The following is a 23,845-nucleotide window of genomic DNA, read 5'->3' as shown; positions in this document are numbered from 1 at the left end:
GGGTAGTGCAAATCCCACTTTCCTTTGATTTAAGGGCAGTCCTGGGGGCCAGCTTGGGAATGCAAGCTGCAGGCACAGCAGGATGGGAGCAAATGTAAATAATCCCTGTTACACATCCCAGCCCCAGGCGGTCCCTGGCCATTGCCAAGGGACTCACCAAAGGATTTTTGAGCAGCTCTGGGTTGGGGAGAAGCCCAGGGTTTCTGCCCCATCTCATTTCCACCCCTGCTCCGTGTGCTGGAAGTGAAGCAGCAAATGAAAGGGACCCATCTGCACATGGTCCTTGACTGAGCCTTTATCCACCCATGCTCTGGGGGGATTTCCTTTAGGTGTCCTGGGCTTTTCCCTCAGAACTTAACTCACAGGTAGGATTGATGCTGAGCGAGCAGCTCAGCTCCAGAGAGAGGAGTTTGGTCAGGCAGGGAGAATTTCAGGAACGGTTCATGCCCCAGCCACATGGTCAAGTGATCCTTGGTCAAGGAGGGGACATAATTTGGAGGAGTGTATTCTTCTTTGCTCAAATCTGCCTAAAAATAGGTGAATTTTCCTTTTGTGAACTTGTCTTCTTCTCTCCTTCTTGTCTGCAAGTATTATTTTTTAATTTGGTCAGTAAAAGAACGACCATTTTTGTATGGATAATTTAAAAAAAATAAATTTGCTTCTGATTTTCCCTGGAGGTCATAAATGGAGATGAAAATCCCGAACCATATTTGCTGCTGCAGTGTACACACAGAAGGCTTCATGTGGGGGTGCTCAGCCTGGCCTGGGTCCAGGTAGTCATTTTGAGAGGAATAAGACATCCAACTCCTAAACTAGTGAGAAAAACAGAGCTGGGACACTGTAAGGCAGATTTTCTGCCTGCATCTGTAAGCACAGGGTGCTAAAGAAATCCCTGCTTCCAGAGGGTTAATTTTGGCTCCCTCTGCCTCACTTTATTCTTTGAATAATGAAATTAGTTGTTCCAGAGCCTTTTGAAGGGCTGAGCTGAGCCTTCTTGCAGAACAATACACGCTGTGCTCTCGATGTGAGTGCCCTTATGGTGAACTTTGAGCTACACATCTGCTATAAAGAAGTAACTCTTATTCCCACTTGGCCACGGCTGGGGAAGGATTCCAGCTCCATCCACGCCTCGGCACAGCTCTGTTTGCTCCATGCAGGCCTGGCCTGGGAGCAGAGGGGTAGGAACCATTTGGAAAGCTCGTTAGAACGCCCCGGCACGTTCGGCGCTTTCCCCGGAGCGAGGAGAGCTGGAGAGGAGCCCTGCAGGAGCTCAGCACACGACTGAGCTCCAGCCCACAGCCAGAAAAGCTCCTTAAACCTGGCATCAGCTTCCCAGCTGGGCAAGGAGGCTGCCCCAGCAATTCCCTCAGAGGGCTTTTGGGTGGTGTTTAGAGAACCCCAGAATCCCCGAGCTTGGAAAAGCCCTCCCTGCCCATGGAGTCCCAATGCCCACCTTGTCCCCAGCCCAGAGCCACCTCCAGCCCTTCCTTGGACACCTCCAGCCCTTCCTGGGACACCTCCAGCCCTTCCTTGGACACCTCCAGGGATGGGGACTCCAAAGCTCCCTGGGCAGCCCCTGCCAAGGCCTGGAACTGAATTCCAAAATGGAATGATAGAACTGGGATTGTGGGTGTGGAGTTTGAATAGAAGTGTGAGATATCACATGGTGGGAAACTTAGAGTTTAAGGTTTTAGAATACAGTAATATATATAAACAAGATGGAGGTTTCAGGGCAGAGGCTGATCCTTCTTCTTCACCTTCTTCTTCACCTTCTTCTCCATGGGTTTGGGTGGTTTTGTGTAATTGGATAAAAAAGTTCACATTGCAGGCCATGGGTGGTTGGGTATTGGGTTAAAAGCAAAAATAATTCAGGTGTCATTTCTTAAGTTTATCCTTAAAAGGGCTTGGGGAGAGAGAGATGGAGCTCCATTTTTAGTTTGTCAGAGTGAAGTGCTGTAGAACTCAGGGTTTGTGAGACTGTGACATAGATAAGAACTAATTCACCCTTTGCATGCAGAAATTGCTGCTGCTGTCCCAGCTGAGCCTCCCCTGGCCCAGCCTGAGGCCCTTTCCCCTTGTCCTGTCCCTGTTCCCTGACAGCACAGCCCGACCCCCCCTGGCTGTCCCCTCCTGGCAGGGAGTTGTGCAGAGCCACAAGGGCCCCCTGAGCCTCCTTTGCTCCAGGCTCAGCCCCTTGCCAGCTCCCTCACTTTATAACAAAGCTGGTCCTGCAGGACTCACTTTTCCTGCTCCCTTTGTTCTCCCTGCTGCTGGGGCTGAGGGATGCCCAGGATGGGCAGTGAGGGTGGCAGGCCCTGGCACAGGGCGACCAGACAAGCTGTGGCACCCTGGATCTCTGGAAGTTTCCAAGGCTTGGAGCAGCCTGGGATAGTGGAAGGTGTCCCTGTCCATGGCAGAGGTTGGAGTGAGACAGGCCCCTTATCTTTGTTAACCAGAAAAAGCAGGACAAAGGTGTAGGAAGGAGACTGAAATGGTGAGAGCACAAGGGTGTGGTGGCATCTCCCTGGAGACCCTGGTTCTCAAATGGACATGCCATGTGTTAGTTATTGCAGGCAGCACTGAAGGTATCAGTGAAAACCACCAGTGGCAAAACAAGTGGTAAGCTGTGGGTGTCACAGTGTCACCTTTAGCATCACCAGGTGTCTGTGTGGGATGATTCATGCAGTCACAGTGCCTTGGTCACACGAGGTGTTAGATCAGATGGTTTCTCACACCATCTCATGGAGTTCAACACGAAAAAAGACAAATTCTGTTGCTTCTTCCTCCTTAGCTTTTAGGGTTGCTGATGGCTGTGGGTCAGAATTGTCTCATTTGAAATGATTTTACCCTTATCCTCTCAGCTCCTCTTCTTCATGCTGGTGCCACCTCCATCCCACATCAGCATCCCTCTACACCAGCAGTGGGAGGTGCTGTGCCCAAAATTGAGGTCTTCTCTCCAAAACCAGCCCTTGACCACAGGTTTCTTATCCAAGCCCCTAAATTTGAACTTGTTGAGTGGAAGCCATGATGGAGAGCACAGAAACACAGATTTGGGGCAGTTCATTCCTCTGGAATCAGGGACTGTTTTATTTCCCTCACATATTGCAAGAGGAGCAGCTTGGGTTCATCCCAGGATGCTGAGGAAGGGTAAAACCAGGATTTCATGCAGTGCTTGATTCATTCCTGTGTCTTTTTCTTAATGGGACTGACTGCAGCTTGAAGCAGCAGGACTTGACAGGCCTTTTGTCCCTGCCCTGACGAGCCCACGGAACTCAGTAATTCCCTCTTCACCACACGGCCGGGAAACTGCTTCATAATCTTCTTTTCCCAAGCAATATAGGCCAAGCATCCTGATCCTTTCCTTTTCAGCCTGGATCATGGTGGAGATGCTGGACATGGCTGCAGGATCCTGTAATCCCCTGGGATGTCCAGGAGCATGCAGCCTGTGCTCTACAAGAATCAGACCCGTGCCTGTGGCATTCACATTTTCTGGAAAAATACTTTTGCCCAGGATTTTTCTCCTGGGGAGCTGAGAAGCCTCAGAGAAAAAGGACAACAAATTCTTATCTTATTTTCTTCTCCTATGTTGTGCTCACATGTGGAATGTGTTTGGAGATTGTTTACCCACAGGTGATTGTGTCACTGGATTCTGGTGCGAGTTGTTTTGACTCTTTGGCCAGTTGGGGCCAAGCAGTGTTGAGACTCTGGAAAGAGTCACAAGTTTTCATTATTATCTTTTTAACCTTCTGTAAGTATCCTTTCTGTATTCTTTAGTATCGTTTAGTATAGATTTCTTTAATATAATGTAGTATCATAAAATAATAAATTATCCTTCTGAGAACATGGAGTCAGATTCATCGTTCCTTCCTCATGTGGGGAACCCCACAAATACAACACATGCCCAAATCAGAATCCTCTGCTGCAGCACCTGCCCAGAGACCTGGCTTTGAAGGGCAGGACCTAAAGGGGCTCAAGGAGAAAAGAAAACAGGCTCTGAAATTTTGGAAATGAATTTGCGATGCCCGGGTAATGGTTAAGAGTTCTGTGTCATCCATAACTGAAGCCCCCTTGTTCCTTCCTAGTGAACCCAGCCCCAACAAGGACTCACTAGAATGAAACCTGCCTCAAACTGGGGGAGGGGGGAAAAAATAAAAGAGCGTGGAGGACTTGTTTTGAAGTCACCAGCTCAGAACCTCTTTGGGCTCAAAGGGTGCAAAACTTAGGCAGCATCACCCGATCCGCTCCGCTGATGTTTGAGCAAAGCAACCAAGTGGGGTCCTTTTCTCTGGTGGAAAAACCACTGGAGAAGATGGCTGCCGTGGAAAAGCAGAGTTATTGCCCAACACGGAAACGCTTCCTGATCTGTTTACTAATATTTGGTGCTCCTTTCTGGATGGTGTTCAAACCCAAATCCAACCGCCCGCGTCAGCAACTTCCTGCCCTCCTCCCCACCCTCAGCGCCTGCACCCGGGGGAGCAGCAGGGATGGGAAGAGCTGGTGAGAGGCCAGGAGGGAATTGGGCTGTTGTTTCCATCTGGCAGGAGCTGTCCCAGCGAGGCTGGCGCCAGGAGGGGCTCAGGGACAGCCCAGAGGCGTTTGTGGCCTGCCATGGTCCCAGGCCATGGCAGGAGGGCAGGGACAGGCCCGGCCTGCCCAGCCCCTCGGGCAACCCAGGGCCGTGCCAGGCCGGCTCCTAATGGCAAATAAATGGGATCTCACAATTGTGTCTTTATGATGGGGATGTTTACAGCTGTCCCAGGCTGTGGGGGAGGGATGGGAGCTCCCGAAAGGTCAGCACGGCTCATGGGGCTGCTGTAACCCTGTGACTGCAGCAGGCCTGGGCTGCCTGCTGGGCCAGCCATCCCCACACAGCCTCAGCAGCACTCCACCTGCCTCCTGCTCTTTGCTGAGGGCAGGAGCTATGCTAAAAACGGGGCTTTTTGCCTTTTACTTTCTCTGCAGGTTCGTCTGTGTTTGAGGTTTCAGCGTTTTCCTATCTGGCGATAAAGCAGTGGGATCTGGGGTTTTACTTCCATGCTCTGCTTGGATCATAAAATTACAGGTGAAGAGAATGGTTTGGGTTGGAAGGGAACTTAAAGACCGTCCAGTTCCTCCCCCTGCCATGTCAGGGACACCTTCCACTGTCCCAGGCTGCTCCAAGCCCCAAAATCCAGCCTGGCCTTGGGCACTGCCAGGGATTCAGGGGCAGCCACAGCTGCTCTGGGCACCCTGTGCCAGGGCCTGCCCACCCTGCTAGGGAACAATTCCTAATTCCCAATATCCCATCTAACCCTGCCTTTGGAGGTGGGAAGCCATTCCCTGTGTCCTGTCCCTCCAGTCCTTCTCCAGCCTCCCTGTGTCCCTTCATGCCCTGGAAGGAGCTGTGGTGTCTCCCCACACCCTTCTCACAGCCCCAGCTCTCCAGCCTGGCTCCACAGGGGAGGTGCTCCAGCCCCCTCAGCAGCTCGGTGCCTTCTCTGGACCTGCTCCAAACAGCTTCACGTCCTTCTTGGAACACCAGAACTGTGCATAGGAACTTCCCTGCCCATTCACGCTCCTCAAGGGAGATCTGCCTCTGAATACCCACCCTGAGCACTGCTCAGGAGGGCAGACACCCATCTCAAGTCCACTTAAGTTCAAGTCCACACCACTGGGCAGATCCATCCTAATCCAACCTGCCAGATGAGCAAAGAGCAGCATTTTGCCAGGGACACTCATTGCTCCACAGGTATCAGTTCTTCCAGGGCAGCTCCCAGTTTCAATGGCTTCATGTCTCTGTTAAATAAATTAAAGTTCACTATGTTCATCTCATTTTCTAATTTATTTGTGGCAGAAATCAGCATTGAGTCCCCACAGAAATTGTTTACTTTGCTGTTGTCAGTAGAAACTAAAGGTCAAACAATCAGAGCCGAGCCCGTGGTTCTCAGTATCTGTTTATAATTTTGCTGATGAGTATTAATAAAAATATTTGTTTGGCCAAGGAGGCTTCATGGCTGAAACAAAGGTGGCCATGTAGTTGAGAAGTGGGGTAAAATAAAACAAGCCTCCACTCAGCAGAAAGCACAAGCTGAGGGAGAATTCACAATTGCAGTCACCTCCTAAATCCATCTACTCTGATCAAGGTGGGTATTTTCCCCTACAGCTGCATCCCAGCCAGGCTGAGGCACCACAGTCCTCACAACAGTATCTGTGATCCCTCCAGCTACTTGGGCAGCTCTTTACACCTTTAAAAACACATCTGTGCAGGGTCCATTGTAGCTTTTTAATGAGAGAAGGGCAAAGGAATACACTTGGGGACTTTGAAAGTAGCCCTATCTGGCACAACAAACAGTTTTCTCTGGCTTCCAAACTTTCCATTTACAAGAGTTTTGGATATATGGCATAAGCAAGGCTTGGGGGTTTTTCTCTTTTGTTCCTGTGTGTTAGATTCTGGTTTCCTTGGGGAGGAAATTGAGGGAAGGGAGGTAAAATCTCAGGAGTCAAAAGAGGGTTGTACTTTTTAGATGCACTCCACCTGGTTCCATCTCTGCCAGATCATGCCCAGGCTTCCAAGCAGTCTGTACCAAAGCAGAATCCTTCCTTCCTTGTGTGAGTTGGATTAGAAAAGACAGGCTCTAGGATTTAGGAAATGAATTTGTGATGCCTGGGTAATGGTTAAGAGCTCTGTGTCATCCATAATTGAAGCCCACTTGTCCCTTCCCAGTGAAGAACAGAGATTGTTGTGCTGAGGCTCAATCAATACCAGCCACCCAGTCTAAACAAGGACTCACTGGAATGAAACCTGCCTCAAACTGGGGGAGGGGAAAAAAAAAAAAAAAGAGCGTGGAGGTCTCGTTTTGCAGTCACCTGCTCAGAACCTCTTTGGGTTCAAAGGGTGCAAAACTTGAGCAGCATCACCCGATCCGCTCCGTTAGCACGGGGCTGTGAGTAATTCCGAAACCCTCACCTCTGAGGTGGAGCCAAGTGACACAAAGTGAATCACCCACAAGCCCAGGACCCTCTTCTGCTGGCAAAAGAAGCTGAGAACACGTTGCAAGTGGCACAGGTTTCTCTGCTTATTCAGCATGTTGGTTTACTTGGCTTTTATCCTGCCAACATTGCTCCGTGGTTGGATCCTGAGGCAGCCTGTGAGTAGTTCTTTTACTCAGAAACCTGGTGGCACCTGAAACAGAATGGTTTGGGGGAGTTGAGTTTTTCCATCCCTCAGTCTCTGAACTCTGGGCTTCATCATCAGGTGCTCAGCTTGAATGAGGATGTAAAGCAGAAATCACTTGCTCATCACATCCGTGCTCAAGAGGGAAGGTCTCTTTGATTTCCTGTGCCAGGAGAGCGTGACAATGTCTGCATTGTTGCAGATCCCCTGAGGCCATACCCTGCCTTGAACTCTGCCCAAAAAACCCGGGGAGAGGTGTAGGAACAAGGGAAACATGAAAACAGGGAAATTTCACCTGGGGGCTCTTGCGGCTTCTTTTGCTGCTCAGGGGTTTTATGAAGTGGGTCATTTTGGAAGCCATCAGCACTCTGCTCATTCATTAACTCATTCATCACCCTTTTAAACTCACAGAAACTCCTCACATCCCCAAAACCAGGGGACTCTGCCGGGGAAATGTGTGTCCTGAGAGCAGCACCCTTCTCCTGCCCAGTCTGAGCCTGTCTCCAGCTGAAGTTGGTGCCACCTGCTACACTCCAATTTCTTACAGCAGGACAGTCATAGGCAACTTGGCTTAAAAAGCTCCTCCTACAGAAGCCATTCCAGTTCTTCCATCCTTCCCCAAGCTTTCCCAGCTCTGTTTCCTCCCTTCTGAGCTGGGGAGACTAAAACTGCTCCCAGGGCATGGTGGATTTGTGCTGCAGCATCGTGGTGCTCTCCCTTCCTTTGCTGGTGATTCCTCACAGCATTTTGGCTTCTTTTGGATGGTCCTGAGCAATGGACTGGTTCTTTCCAGAGACCATCTGTCTTGGTTTGAAAGACAGGTGTCTGCTAAGGAAGGCAGGAGGCTCTCCTGAAACGGAAAATGTAAACTCCCTCCCTCACAATTATTATAGTTTTGAAATTAAGGGGCTCCCGTGCAAGATATGGAAATAGGAATAACAGTTCTTTACTAGGAAAATTAAAATACAGATGCAATAGTACAAAAAGATAAACAGAGCCAGACCATGCCCTGCCCCCTGTGTGCCAGGGGGGTGTCCCAGCCCCATCCCAGGGGGGCTCAGCCCTCCTGCAGTGCCAGCTGTGGCTCTGTGCAGCAGGGATCCTGCACAAGGGGGGAGTTTTCCTCTGCAGCTCCAGGGCTGCTGCAGATGGGCCTGGGCTCCCTCTGGCCATGCAGGGCAGCAGAAAGCTGCTCCTCTGGCAATGCAGGGGGCAAAGGCTGCTGTGGGGTCCCAAAGCTCAGATTGGATCCAGGTAGGAATGCTTGGCTCCTCCCCTGGGCGGAGCATCTCCCCATGGGATGGTGGGATTGGATCAGCCCTGCAGGGACACTCACTGGCCATGGACAGGAGATAATTAATAATTAATGGCCCATGAACAGCAGAGGTCTCCTGGAGGGGATTGGGTGTGGAAGAGATAAAGAAAACTGCCCAGGTAACAGAAGAGAACTGCCCTCTGGCAGTGGGAAGCCATCCCCCCTTGTCACTCCATCACTTCTAAAGGATCTCTCTCCATGCTTCTTGCAGCTCCTTCAGGCCACAGTTTGGTCACCCCAGAGCTTCTCCTGTCCAGGTGAGCCCCCCCAGCTGTGCCAGCCTTTCCTCCCAGCAGAGCTGCTCCATCCCTCTGCCCATGCTGGTGCCTCCCCTGGGCTCTCTGCAGCAGCTCCAGGTTCCTCCTGTGAAACATCCCCTGTTTTAACCCCAAGGTTTCCCCTGGCAGGGCAGTGTTACTCCAAAGGAAAGGGCTCACTCAGAAATCAGTAATTTTACTTCCATTGTGCCATTATTCTGACATTCCACCAGCTGAGGGTTCCTCAGCAGCCTGGGGTGCTCTGCAGGCTGGGGTTGGGGCTGAGAGGAAAAAACCTCCCCCTCTCCTCCTCCCTGTGAAAACCCCCTCATGAGAATGATTATAAAATCAAGGTCATGACACAGGTGTGTCTGAGAAACCCTCTCAAGTGATGGGGTGGGGAAAGGCAGCAGTCAGGGCTTGCTAGATCAGCAAGCTCTGCCCTTGCCTGCAAGGTGAGCAGGCCACAGAGAGGAATCAGGTCTGTAGCACAGCTTTGAGCAGAGAACTGCTCCACTTTTAGGCGAGAAAAATGACTCTGCAAAACTCAACCAACGAGCAATGGAAACTAAACTTCAGCTTTTTGGGTTCCCACACTTCATAAAATGTATCTTGTGGGGGGGGGGGGGGTGATGGTTTGTGAGAATGAAGAAACGCTTCCCATCAGCTTCTGCTTGTCATGGAGGGTTTTCAATATCAGTTATTGAAACACACCCTCAAGGGCAGGAGCAGCTTGCCCAGGAGCCTGGGGGGTTGGAGGAGATCTGCACCCAGATGTTCCTCTGCCCCTGCAGAAGCTGATACCATTTTGCAGCCTGGCACCATCAGCTAAGGGAGGTTTTTTATAATTCCTAGATGGGGCTTAGAGCTTGGACCACCAGCAGTGGTGGTCTGCAGTCTGTTTCCTTCACCTGGGTTTTCTTCAGCTGATGCTAAAGAGGACTCTGACTCTAAATCAATGGATTTATGGCCATGGAGTCTTCCTGACAGGATTTTTTTATCTCCCCTATATCCTCTTTATCCTGTGCTCTGAGGCATTCACAGGATGAGGACAGGTGGGACAATGTCTACACTCATTCTCTATCAGGTCATTTTTAATTAAAAGCAATTTGTTTTGGGTGTTTCCAGAGTAGGAGCCAGACCTGCCTTTACTTATAATGGGATAATACTCAACAATTCACCAACCCAGATAAGCAGTGTGATAAATAAAATATAATGATAAATAAAAAAAAAAACACGATAAATGAAATATCGTTAAATAAAAAAATCATGAAATAAAAAATATAATTATAAATAAAATATTATAAAAAATAAATTAATGGATATTTTGAGAGATGGCAAAGGTTGGCAACCCTCAGATCACAGGATCAAGACAACCTCAGTTTGTGGCATAAATCTCCATCCCTAGCTGGAACTGGGCCTGATTTTGGAAAACAAGTGTCCTTCCCTGGGGGGTTGGTCTGGGTTTATTCTTCTATCAAACACTTTTAATAAAAAAAACCAAAAAACAAAAACAAAAACTGAGCCTTTTTTCTCTCTTACAGGATCCATGAATGCCTCATATGGCCAATAAATGCAGATTCTTCCTAACCACAAACACCACCTGTAATTTTTGCTTGTTGTAGCTGTGGCCAGATGTTGGCATCTGTCACACATCTCTGTATGCCCCTGGAAATCAGGCACTCTCCTCTTCCCAGCCTCTCTGAGAACCTCAGCACCCTGACTCACCCTGAAGGGGAGGAAGGGAAAAAAAGAATGGGAAGAACACAAAGCAACTGCTTGTAACATTTTATTTCTCCTGGATCCAGTGAAAGGGAAAGAGAATTTAGAGAGTGAAGACAATAGAGATCTAATAGTGATGTTGAAGTGCTATTTCTCCTTGGATTTTTCTGGAGTCTGTGGTTTTGGTTCAAGCCACTGTTGGGAGGAGCTCTGAGAGCCAAACAACTGAAGGTAGAAATAAAAGCCAGAGGTGAAGGTTTCTTTGGAAACCAAAGAAATCTCTCTAGATTTCAGCTCTCAAAAAAAGAAATCTCTCTAGATTTCAGCTCTCAAAAATTTGTCAGAGCTCAGAGCACAAGAGGCAGGTGGTTTTCTGCAAGGGTGTGCCCACAAATAGCCCGAACACACACCCCTCCCTGAAAGTAAAGAAGATCAGTGAAAGATCATCTCATTCTAAACCCCTGCTGTGAACAGGAACCCTTTCCAATAAACTGTCCAGCCTGGCCTTGGGCACTGCCAGGGATCCAGGTGCATCCCTGGGCACCCTGTGCCAGGGCCTCAGCACCCCCACAGGGAAGGGTATTTTTCTAATTTCAACTCTAAACCTCCCCTCTTTCAGTGTGAAGCTGCTCCCCCTTGTCCTATTGCTTCACATTCTTGTAAATAGTTGTGTGGTCTCTACTCCAGACAGCCCAAACCATGAGCTGCTGATCCTTCAGGTGTGACTTGGCTTGGCACAAACCCCTGATGCAGGCAGGCTACTCTGCCATCACCTCCAAGAATATTCCCAAGCATCACCACTCTGCTGCCAGGGAATTTAGGATCAAGGAGTCCAAATCTAGAAAGCAAATGAAGGTTGGAGCTGAGATCCTTTGCTGAGTTAGAGCTGATATCACCATAATTGTGGTTTTCCATGCAGGGGGCTGCAAGGGAAGGAAGGAGTGAGAGACATGAAGGGGGACAGGCAGAGCTGGAGCACCGCTGATGCCTTGGGAAGGCTGGCCTAGAACAGAGGCTGGACAGAGTTAAAGAATAAAGCAGGGATTTATTAAAAGGATCTCCTCCATGGATCCACCTTGGGCAGCACAAGAGCCCAGCCAGGGCTGCACCCAAGGTGAACCAAAATGGGCACAAAATGGACACCTGGTCGTGGGATCTGTCACTTTTATCAGTTCTGCTCCATTTGCATATTGGAGTTAATTGTCCAATTCCAGCTTTAGGTTATGCAGTCCCATCCTGCTTGTTTTTCTCTCCTCAGCTCACATTGTTTGTGCTCTTGGGCCTGAGATTTGTGTGGTGGTGTTTACAGGGGTCCCAGGATGAGGAAAGAGACAAGAATCTTGACTCCATGTTTCAGAAGGATGATTTATTATTTTATGATACATATTATATTAAAAGAAAATTGCATATTAAAACTATGCTAAAAGAATAGAAGAAAGGATTTCATCAGAAGGCTTGAAAGGAATAGAATGGAATGATAACAAAAGCTTGTGAATCTCAGAGAGTCCAAGCCAGCTGACTGTGATTTGCCATTAATTAGAAACAACCAACATGGGCCAATCACAGATGCATCTGTTGCATTCCACAGCAGCAGATAATTATTGTTTTCTTTTCCTCTGAGGCTTCTCAGCTTCTCAGGAGAAGAAATCCTAGCAAAAGGATTTTTCATAAAATACATCCATGACAATTTGGATCCTTGGTCCCCAGCTAGAGAAGGAATTGTTTTGTCTCCCTACTCTGTGAAGAGTAGGGAGACAAATCCATCCCTTAATGTGAAGCTCAGACCCACACACTAAAGCAGCACAGAATCTGAAAAATATAGAAGTTAAATATAAAAATTTAAAAGTTAAAACAAAAAGGCATCACCACCAGGGTTTGTAGTGAGGATGAGGGTCCTGCTGGGCACTCCCCATCAGCAGCACCATCCCCAGCAAAGCCCCCAGCTCTGTGCCAGCAGGCAAAACAGTCACCACCACACCCCCCATCCCATTCCCTCCTGAATCATCCTTCCCTGAGCATTCCAAGGGGAGCTGCTGTGCTGCCAGCCCTTGGATCTGGGGAATCCAGGTGGCACAGCCAGATCCAGGGGAGTGGTGCCAGCTGCAGGCTGTGCCCAGGGCTGTCAGCACCACCTCCAGACACGGAGAGCTCCAGGAAAGCTCCTGAGCCTCAGCCAAGCAGGATGGGCTCCAAGCTCCTCATCCATAACACTGGGAAAGGTAGCTCGCCCTCCCTGAGCCAAAAATGGAAAGGATTAGCACATTTTTCATCCCCCAGAGGGAACAGGAGACTGTTTTACCTCTGGAAAATGAGTTGTAATCACTGACTGCTTCCTAAGGGATCACGTTGCCCAGAAGTGGTTTTTGGGAGGGATCCCCATCCGAGCACTCCATGAATAATTCCCCAAATGCACAGAGCCAGCACAGCAATCCCACCCCCAGCACTTCCAGGAGGTGACATTTTGCCAGGAAACACAGTGCTGGGGAAGCTGATAACTTGTGCTGGGCTCTCCACAGCTCCCAAAAGAGGAGCTGGCCCTGGAGAAGCAGCTGGCACAGGGCACCACAGCGGCAGCCCCTGATGCCAAGGGGATCTCCAGAGCTCATTTCCTTAATCAGCCATGCCTTTGTGCCACCCTGGGATCACAGCTGAGGGTGAGGTTGGGAGCCTGGGCAAAGTTCAGAGACAAAATGACCTTTGCAATACCAGCAGCACACCCAGGAATGGGGCAGGCAGTGAATATTTCCCCTTTCCACAGCTTCCTCTCTGCCCACAGCTTTTTTTTTTTGGTGGTTTTGTTGTGTTTTTTTTTTTTTTTTTTTTTTTTTTTTTTTTTTTTTTTTAATATCGGTTGTTTCAAACCCCAACACTAAAGAATTTCCCCCCAGTTTAAAAGCTACCCCTGAATGCAGGAAGCTGAAATTTGGCAGAAAAACTGGGATAAATTCCTCGAAACAGCTCCCTTTGAAAGATTTGGGAGTTCAAAGTTCCACATCAAGGCGTCACAGCACATTTTGCACCTATTCTGTTTTAAGAGCCCCATAAACGACATGCCGAGGGAGATTTCTCAGCACTTTACCTGTGATTCACCCTTTGGGCAGAGAAAGCCAAGTTTGCCCAATTTCTCTGGAGAGCACTGTGGCCATGCACTAGAACCTGCACCAAGGAGGTTTCCAGTGATATTTTTAATCTCATGTCCACAGCAACACCAACAGGATTGGGTACAAGCTCCTAAATCCCAATGAATGGGAAAATCCTCAAAAAATGAGCTCTAACCAACAATTAAAGCAAAGAAGAGAAGGTCTGGGTCTTTTCTGCCTTGGGGTGGGGCTGGTTTTATGCTGGGTTTTAGACTTGCCTGTAGGCCTTGAGTAATCAAAAATAGAACTGTAAATTCATCATCTGCTTTGTTCTGTGCAAGTAATTCTCTATTCACAGCTCACCCTCATCCTGCAGAGCAACTCACATGCTCTGGTTTGTTACGCCAGCATAGTCTAATTCCAGAGATCACAAAAATAATATTCCAAGTCTAATCCCAAAGAAAGGATTACCAGGGATCAAATCCATTATTTTGCAATAACTCCCTTTTATGTCTTTTTTTTTTTCCCATCAGCGATCAAAGCAAGTGGATTTCAGCTCTAAAAATGCTGCTGCTGCACAGCAGAAGAGATCCTTGCTCAAGGCACAAGGCTTAACATTTACTTGCTTTTTTTTTCCCTCCTCCTTTTTTTTTTTTTTTTTTTTTTTTTTTTTGCACAGTATCAAAGGAGATTTATTTTTTCCCCCTTGCCAAAAATAAAGTCTGGTCTAGATTCTCAGCTGCAGCTGAGAACACTGGGAAAGAAAGTAGCTACAGCCCGTTTTTTGCAGCTTCCTAATCTTGTAGGACAGTTTCTAATCTTCTCAAATTGTCAGCAGCCCATCAGAGCTGTTTGAGAGTCCAAGATGAAGGGAGAAGCTCTGGCCGTAGTGAGGGGAGATTTAGAGACCACCAAAAGGGTTTTCCCCGCTCTGAGCACAAGGGCAGGCTTAGCTCACCAGTTGCAGTGATTTTGGCATGGCTGTTGCCCCAGTTTGCTGTGTGACACAGGAGCCTTCAGCATCCCACTGCAGCACCCTCAGCCTCCTGTGTGCCATAAAACACAGCCAGAGCCACCAGCCCCAGCATTGCAGAGCTGCTTTCCTGGCTGCTGTGGGCAGAGGCAGCCACCTGCCCCCCTGCACCACATCCCATGCAAGACAAAAGCAATCCAAGCCTCCACCACGTGCCATGTGTGAATAGCACAAACTGGGCAAAGTTCTTGGAGCCCTGGCTGCTGAGGATTTCAGATTTTCTGTGCTGACAGGCTCTGACCCCCAAGAGAACGCTGCATTTGACCTGAGGCTGTGGAGAAGCTTCCAAAACTGAATAATAGAATTCAATTCTATCTGAATGAAGGGTAGAATTCAGTTCTTGCCATGATCTGGGATTGTGGGTGTGGAGTTTGAATAGAAGTGTGTAATATCACATGGTGGGAAACTCAGAGTTTAAGGTTTTAGACAAACACTGACCCCCAAGAGAATACTGCATTTGACTTGAGGCCATGGAGCTTCCAAAATGGAATGATAGAACTGGGATTGTGGGTGTGGAGTTTGAACAGAAGTGTGTGATATCACATGGTGGAAGAGTTAGTAGTTTAAGGTTTTAGAATGCAGTAATATATATAAACAAGATGGAGGTTTTAGGGCAGAGGCTGGTCCTTCTTCTTCTTTTCTTTCTCCTTCTTCACCTTCTTCTCCATGAGTTTGGGTGGTTTTGTGTAATTGGATAAAAAGTCCACATTGCAGGCCATGGGTGGTTGGGTATTGGGTTAGAACTAAAAATAATTCAGGTGTCATTTCTTAATTGGACAGTTTATCCTTAAAAGGCCTTGTAGAGAGAGAGATGGAGCTCCATTTTTAGTTTGTTACAGTGAAGCGCTGTAGAACTCAGGGTTTGTGAGGCTGTAACATGGATAAGAACTAATAAACATCTGAGTTCAAACAAGAAATACCGTCTCACACATTTAATCCTGACCTTGGCAGAAAAAAGAAGCAAAGAATCTGCACCTCCACTAAATGGGCCATATTTTCAGTCCTAATCTCAGACTGTTGGAATTAGCTCTGCTAAAGCCAACAGGATGATACAGGTCAGATCAATTCTGATGAAAAATTCAATTCTGGTTGTGCCATATGTGGCACTATAAAAAGGACTGAGCTGTACATATGGCTGGAGAAACAAACAGCACAAGTGCCCCCACACTGTGATGCCCTTTAGTCTTTCAGCACTTTCTACAGGGGCCACGATGAGAGGAGGGAAAGTGCCATCACTTGTCCTTGTAAAAAATCACCAGCCTTCAAATGCCCCTCTCCACCATCCTCCAAAGGAGCAGGAACCATCTCCTTGTGGAGGCTGCTTGGAGCACTGGGAGTATTTGAGGAGGTGGAGCTGGTCGGGCATGAAAATTTCCACCAAAATTTCAGTTTGGCATGAAAATTTCCACCAAAAGTTATAGAAACATTAAGGTTGGAAAAGAGCTTTATGATCGTCCAGGTCAACCATCAATCCAGAACCAGCAGCATTATAAAAAAACAGATTTCCCCAATATTTCCTAAAAAAAAATAAAATCTGCTTTGCTTCCCTAGGGATGCATCAAGTCCAGGGCTGAGACTTGAGAACACAACCTAAGAAGAAGAGTGCTGCCTGTGCTGCCCTTTTCCCAGGAATGTGGGCAAGTTTCTGTCCATCTCTGGGGAGAAGAAATTAAGCAAAACCTGCTGATTAATGCATCAGTCCTGCAAAGTCCAGCAGAATGGAAAATTTCCCACTCCACCCTTTGGAGTCACAGGAACCAGGCCTCTCAAGACAAAAAACAAAATGGGAGGAGGAGGAAGGTCTCAGTAAAGAGGAGATTGTGAAGGTTGTGCCATCATCCCTTGGAGCAGTGATTCCAAAGTAGGATGCACGAGATGATCCAAAGTGCAGCAGGAGGAAATGCCTGGATGGCAGTAGCACATTATGTAATTTATAAACACACACACAAGTGAAGTCCATGCTGAAAAATGTTTTTTGCACAGAGGGGAGCATAATAAAAAGAAGTTTGGAGACCACTGACCTGGAGGAATAGCCAGTCCCAGCTGGAATTTCAGCCCAAAACTCAGCTGGGGGAGGTTTTGGTGCCAGTCATAGGCTGCTTCCAGGGAGAAACAACGCGTCCCAAAATTCCCTTTCAGCCTCTAATGGAATAACCACCAGCGCTGCAACATGCAGCAAAAGCCTCTGAGAAGTTGCCATCAACTCATCACAAAAAAAAAACCAACGATAAAAAAAGCCCTCAGTGGATTGACCAGTGTTCAAAAATACATCCAAGGGATGCTCTTGCACGTCAGCCTGCTCTGGCACGCTCCTTCTGCACAGGCTTCCAGATGGTACATCTTTTAGCCCTTCCTTTATTTTAAGATGACAGCCTGAGGCACAGCAGGACCATCTCACTGCTTTATTTGAGAGCAGGGAAAAATGAAAGTTCTCCCAGCAAAAAAAGAGAAATTATTTTTTCTAAAATAATTGCAAGACAAATAATTCTCAGATTTCCTTTTATTCTTGTTATTCTTCCCCACGCAAGGCCACGGTTTTCAGAGAGGCCAGCTCAGCAGAGATTTCAAGGAGCCTCTTGGTGGTTGATAGTCCCTGTATTGCAGTCAGTGATTCACAGATTAATTTATTTTTTGAGTCTAAGTCATGCACTCCACACTGGACAACTTCAAGTGCAACCAAAGAAAGCCTATACACTATAGATCTATTTATTAGACAGTTTTCAAGGTTTTCCAAAAGGAATCTGTTAAAATGATTTCACACCCTCTTTCAGTTAAAAAAAAATAAAAAGAAATTAATTTCTCAGGGTTTGCTGTGGAATCAATCGAGTTCAGGAGGAAAACTTTAATCTTGATAATTATGTATGATTTAAGTGGGATACTATAGCAGGCTGGGGGAAAGGGTTGCATGTCCAGCAGGGCTGTGAATTGGACAAGCTGCTTTTCCTGCCACCATGTCTTGAAAAAAGGAGGGGAAAATCATCAAGAACAGCAGGCACATAGAGTAGGAATCCAACTGCTTCTTACCATTTCCCTCTTTCCTCTTTCCAAAGCCTGCCTGACGGCAAATCAGCAGAGGGGAGGGAAGGATCCCCCATCCCCAATGATGCCACCAGGTCCTGGCTGTCACCTTGGTGTGGCTCTCTCCCTCCAGAGATGTGCAGCTTCAGCACACACCCAACAAGTCCTACACCCCATAAATTAAAGAATCTGTTGGTTTGGGAACCCAGATTGAGGCCTGACCCTCCCTTGTGCCTCCTGGCCCTCCGTTGAGAGCCCATCCTTGGGAGATGCCAAGGGGAGCGACCTGAGTCAATCAGAAACACAAAGCCACTCAGCCTCCAAAAAAACCCCCGGATGGGAGTCAAACAACACAAGTTTTGAGGATTATTTTAGACTAAATTCTTCCTCAGGACATGATCTCTGAGGGTGAAAGCTTGGCCCCACCGAGGCCAAGAGCAAAACTCCTGCAGACCTCAGCAGGACCTGGCTCCCACCCAAAGCAAACTTTTCAAGTCTCAGTCAAGCTCTTCAGCTGCAGACGCTCATTTCTATTATTTCTGCAGCCTTTTTGTCTCACCAGAAGGATCCTTCCGCAGCGGCCATCCAAAAGCCGTTGACAAGACGGAAGAAATTTAATTTGCAGCTGAAAAAGAAGCCTATAAATTTGTTTTTTGTTTTCCCCAATTAGAATCAGTCTGTGACATGGTCTCCAAGCGTGGTGGTGTCAGTCTGGCTGGTGCAGGAGCCTGACAGCCCTCAAACCCTTTGGGGACTGGGATTATGCCCTGTTCTATTCCTGTTTTATTCTGTGATTCTAAAAGCTGGGAAAGCCAAGATGACCAACACATCCAGCAAACAGAACCCTTCCTGGTGTGTGTTTGATTTTATATTATTTAATGACCCAAACAGCCCCTCACCCTACAGGACCCCGAGCCTTCCAGGGACCACTGTAAAAGCAGTTATTATAAACACAAGCATTTTGATTTCAGGCCTGTTGCCTCTCCCTGTGCCAGCATTGTTTGTCATTCCCAGCAGAGCCAGGGCATTTTCTCCTCCCAGAGAAGAGCACTGTGACAATGATGCTGGAAGTGCTCGCTGCTTTGACGTTTGGAGCCACGGTAACGAGTAGAACATGGAGCCTCCACTTTACAACAAGTTCTGCCACTCCTGATGGTTTGTTTTGAAGCTCCTTTAAGGAAAACCAGGAGTTGCACCAGTCTCCATTCTTGCTGTCAGAAGGAAAGGTCCACGTGGCCACTGGGGATGGCTCAAAAACATGGCTCTGAGTGTGCCAAGAAGCTGGAAAACAAAGATCAGCCCATGCTGGAGGAGTTTTGTCCTTGGGGATCATCACCCTGGGGCTGGCAGGGATGAGGACCCATCTCACGCCAGCTCTGTGGCCTGTGACCTCATGGGCAGAGGTGACCACAGACAGACACCTCCTTCAACCAAGAAATCAATGCCAACCACCACAACGAGCCTCTCTCCCCTCTGCTCCCGGTGTTAAAATGCCAACAAGTTTTGTCAGAAGAGGAATTCCCCTCCCTCAACGCCACAGGTTCAGACCCCATCTCTTTACCAGAACCCCGAAATTTTCCCTGTATGCTGGCACTTATGGAATGGTTCTCAGCAGCCAGAAACCCAACAGGCTTTGGGAGGAAAGAAAATAAACCAGGTTTTGCTTCCACCTTCATCTCCTCTCGGCAGTCCCTGATATTTTTGTGCAAAGGGAGCAGGACCGCACCCTCCTCGTCCCTGTGGATGCCAAGTTGGTGACTTGCCACCTTCTTGGAGCCCACAGACCTCGGGCCTGCTCCGAGGAAGGAAGTCAGGCTCCAGCAGAGGCAACTGCACTGGACTTGCTCAAACATGCAGATTTCCAGGGCTCTCTGCTCCCACAGCCCAAAGGACATTGCAACACCATCCCCAAAGCCTGGCCTGCCAAAGCGGGAGCTGGTGTCCAGGTTAGATCCAGGCCACTGCAGGAAAATGGGAATTTTAGACCCTGGGAAATGCAGAGCTGCAAGAACAGGTAGAATTTTCTAAGATTATCCCACAGGACACTGGGGAATCTTGAGCTTTTATGTGGTTTTATTCAATCACATTTTTCAGGGAAAGGCTGAGAAAGTTGGGATTGTTCAGCCTGGAGAGGAGAAGCTTTGGAGTGACCAAATTGTGGCCTTGCAGGGCCTGAAGGAGCTACAGAAAACATGGAGAGAGACTCTGCAGAAGAGATGGAGTGCCAGGCCAAGAGGGAATGGCTTCCCAGTGCCAGAGGGCAGGGCTGGATGGGATATTGGGAATTAGGAATTGTTCCCTGGCAGGGTGGGCAGGCCCTGGCACAGGGTGCCCAGAGCAGCTGTGGCTGCCCCTGGATCCCTGGCAGTGCCCAAGGCCAGGCTGGATTTTGGGGCTGGAGCAGCCTGGGACAGTGGAAGGTGTCCCTGCCATGGCAGGGTGGCACTGGATGGGCTTTGAGGTCCCTTCCAACCCAAACCATTCTGGGATTCTTTGATTCTAAAAACCACAGGAACCACATCCAGCTGTTCCAAAACCCTTTGGATCCTCCAAGAGAGATGTGAGCAGGAGACAGCAGGACAAGATTGAAGACAGAGCTCCCGTAGACATAAATAAGTTTCTGCAAGATGGCCTGGATGCACAGGCCTAATTCTTGTTTTAGAGTGGTTCAAACAGCAGTTTGGCTCATTAAATAATATAAAATCAAACACACATCAGGAAAGGTTCTGTTTGCTGGATGTGTCGGTCATTTTGGCTTTCCCAGCTTTAGAGATTATCCTGAGCTGCAAGGGATTCATAGGGATCATTGATCACACTCCTGATCCCAACAATCCCACCCTGGGCATCCCTGGAGCAGTGTCCAAGCTCTCCTGCAGCTCTGGCAACCTCAGGGCTGTGCCCATTCCCTGGGGAGCCTGGGCAGTGCCAGCACCCTCTGGGGGAAGAGCCTTTCCCTGATCTCCACCCTAAACCTCCCCTGGAACAGCTCCAGCCATTCCCTGGGTCCTGTCTGTGGTTGCTGAGAACTGAAGAACCTCTGGGGAATGATCTGCTGCAAAGCTGCTTTGCCAGAGAGAGCATTTCACAGGCAAGTGCCTTCCCCAGCAGCCTCGAAGAACCAGCTGAGAGAGTCATGCAAGATTTCTCCTTCCTCCCTCTCTCCTCACCTCAGATCAACCCCGTGCACGGAGCCTTCAGCTGTGTGCTCATCTGTGAGTCACTGGTGGCACCTACACACGTGGAGACACCTGAAGCGAGCTCCAGCAGGGGCAGGCTCTGTGCTGCAGGGAGGACACCGTGTTCCCCGGGCTGGGGACATCTCCCTGCCCGGGCAGCTGCTGCTGCAGAGGCTGCTCCTCCTGCCATGGAGCCCAGAGAGCTCTGAGAAAGGAACCAGCCCCAAAGTGCCACCAGCAAAAGGAAAAGGAGGGAGGGGGGAAGGCAAAAATTAACAAGTGTACCAAATAAATAGAAATCACAGAACCACTGAGGCTGGAAAATCCCTGCCAGCCCCTGGAGTCCCAGCTGTGTCCGGTGCCCACCTTGTGCCCAGCCCAGAGCACTGAGTGCCACCTCCAGCCCTGCCTGGGACACCTGCAGGGCTGGGCACTGCAAAGCTCCCTGGGCAGCCCCTGCCAAGGCCTGAGCACCCTTTGCATGCAGAAATTGCTGCTGCTGTCCCAGCTGAGCCTCCCCTGGCCCAGCCTGAGGCCCTTTCCCCTTGTCCTGTCCCTGTTCCCTGGCAGCACAGCCCGACCCCCCCTGGCTGTCCCCTCCTGGCAGGGAGTTGTGCAGAGCCACAAGGGCCCCCTGAGCCTCCTTTGCTCCAGGCTCAGCCCCTTGCCAGCTCCCTCAGCCCCTTGCCAGCTCCCTCAGCTGCTCCTCATCACACATGTGCTCCAATCCCTCCAGCTTCAGCAGGGATGGATGGGATATTGGGAATTAGGAATTGTTCCCTGGCAGGGTGGGCAGGCCCTGGCACAGGGTGCCCAGAGCAGCTGTGGCTGCCCCTGGATCCCTGGCAGTGCCCAAGGCCAGGCTGGAGCAGCCTAGGATAGTGGAAGGTGTCCCTGCCCATGGCAGGGGTGGCACTGGGTGGGCTTTAAGGTCCTTTCCAGCCCAAACCATCCTGGGATTCCATGGTTCCATGTTAGCTCAGCTCAGAGGCATGTGTGTGCTCTACCAACCCCCAGACGCCCTGACAGGACCGCAAAATGAGCTTGAGAAACTTCAATAAGGGAGAAATGCAAGGTAACATCAGCCAGAGTTGGGATTTCTCTGGAGAGAACAGACATTTTCTCTGCTCACCATAAAACCAAACCAAACAAATGAACAAACAAAAAAACCCCAAAAAACCCAACCACAACAACATGAACCATAAAAGGTTATTTATGGGACACTCCTGAGGAGGATAAGAGCAGTTCACAAATCTCCAGAGAAGGCATCAGACCAACCCAACTACAAAACAAATGCCCAGGAGACCTGTGAGGACTGAGAACGGCCCCAGGTTAACAAACTCTCACACCAAAACAACCCACTGAATTCTAGTTAGAAGTCCCTCCCTTCTAGAAAGAGTCTATGCTTTTCCTTAACATGTTTATGATTTCAGGTATTTTGGAGGATTTTTTTTACACCAAAAATTTATGTGTATTAAAACTGAAGCTTTTCACAGAAGCCTATAGAAACAACCCTGATGCTTGGAAGCCTTCTGGGATGACACTTGAATTCCCCCTATTATTCAGCCCCTGGATCTGAACCCAGATTTTCCACCTTCAGTTTAATACCTGATCTGGGATATTGTCTCTCTGGGATCTCTTCTCTTCTTCCCAGACTGAGATACCCCCTCTTGAAGCCTGTGGTTGCATTTAAATTATTTGGCTTGGCAAGGTGAAATGACCCGGTGCTAGAGACATTTCCCTTCGCAGGATTTTCACATTGTGAGGCCTCTGATCACCACAGGGAAAGTTCCCAAAACCTTTTGGCTGGTGATCCTATTTCCAGTTTCACTTCCAAGCTTGTGGCCCCACTTCACAATCCCTTAGGCTCTGCTGTCATCTGCAGAGCGCTGTCAATCCCACCAGGCTCTGCACCTGATGCCTCAGGTTTAGATTTTATATTTTTCAGATTCTGTGTTGCTTTAGTGTGTGGGTCTGGGCTTCACACTAAGGGATGGTGAGCTCTGTGTGCAGAGCAGGGAGACAAAACAATTCCTGCTCTAGCTGGGGACCAAGGATCCAAATCTCAGGCCCAAGAGCACAAACAACAGCAGGATGAAGAGAGAAAAACAAGCAGGATGGGACTGCATGGGCTAAAGCTGGAACTGGACAATGAACTCCAAAATGCAAATGGAGCAGAATTTATTAAAGTGGGAGATTTCATGACCACTCCTCCATTTTGTGACCATTTTGGTTCATTTTGGGTTCATTTTGTGACCATTTTAGTTCATCTTGGGTGCATTTTGTGACCATTTTGGTTCACCTTGGGTGCAGCTCTGGCTGGGCTCTTGTGCTGCCCAAGGTGAATCCATGGAGGAGATCCTTTTAATAAATCCCTGCTTTATTCTTTAACTCTATCTGGCCTCTGTTCTAGGGCAGCCTTCTCAAGGCATCACTAGTACCAATATTAATTCCTTTGCACCCAGCCCAGGTTATAAGTGGTGTTTCTGGTCCCAGCCCTGCACCTTTGTGGTTTTCTCTCGCCGTGGCGTTTGCCCATCGTGCGTCACACGCGCAGCGCTGCACCCTGAGCACCTCAGCAAAGGTTTCACGAGCTCTCGTTTCCACATTCTTCTGGCCAGGGCACAAATTCTGGTTTGTGGTTTCAGATGAGCTCTCCAGCGTGTGACGTGAGCAGGCAACACCCACACTGCTCTCCAAGCAAAGCACTGGTGCTGAACCATGGAAATCCCAGGATGGTTTGGGTTGGGAGGGAACTTGAACTCATCCAGGGCCACCCCTGGCCTTCCACTGTCCCAGGCTGCTCCAAGCCCCATCCAGCCTGGCCTTGGGCACTGCCAGGAATCCAGGGGCAGCCCCAGCTGCTCTGGGCACCCTGTGCCAGGGCCTGCCCATGCTCCACATCTGTGATAAATTACTGCAAATTTAGTCCAACTGTTAAACACAGAAGGCAGTGCAGTCCATGTAATTCTCTCACCAGTGCACCCACTTCAACACCCTGCTAGATCACAATCTTACCCTGTATCTTTGTGGCCATCTCTTCTTTTGAGATTGCAACCAAGCAAAAAGAAAGAATTGCGTGCTCTGACTA

General features: G+C 48.9%; 1 protein-coding gene across 2 annotated transcripts in view; it reads left to right on the top strand.

The window, feature by feature from the left end:
• RNLS (renalase, FAD dependent amine oxidase) overlaps positions 1 to 17,519 on the top strand; it is an 85,956-nt gene extending 68,437 nt beyond the window's left edge. The window contains exon 6 of one of the 2 annotated variants that reach the window (XM_063164099.1): positions 16,112 to 17,519. In XM_063164099.1, the coding sequence (XP_063020169.1) occupies positions 16,112 to 16,141 (30 nt within the window). In that variant the 3' untranslated portion in view covers positions 16,142 to 17,519. Of the gene's footprint in view, positions 1 to 4,962; positions 5,811 to 16,111 lie in introns of those variants that run through there. The other variant, XM_063164097.1, reaches the window with a different exon arrangement.
• The last annotated feature ends 6,326 nt before the right edge of the window (positions 17,520 to 23,845 follow it).

Source organism: Melospiza melodia, chromosome 9 (genome assembly GCF_035770615.1).
Source record: "Melospiza melodia melodia isolate bMelMel2 chromosome 9, bMelMel2.pri, whole genome shotgun sequence".
Taxonomy (NCBI): domain Eukaryota; kingdom Metazoa; phylum Chordata; class Aves; order Passeriformes; family Passerellidae; genus Melospiza; species Melospiza melodia.
The sequence above is the reverse complement of the archived record's forward strand: the minus strand, read 5'-3'. Positions and strand labels throughout refer to the sequence as shown.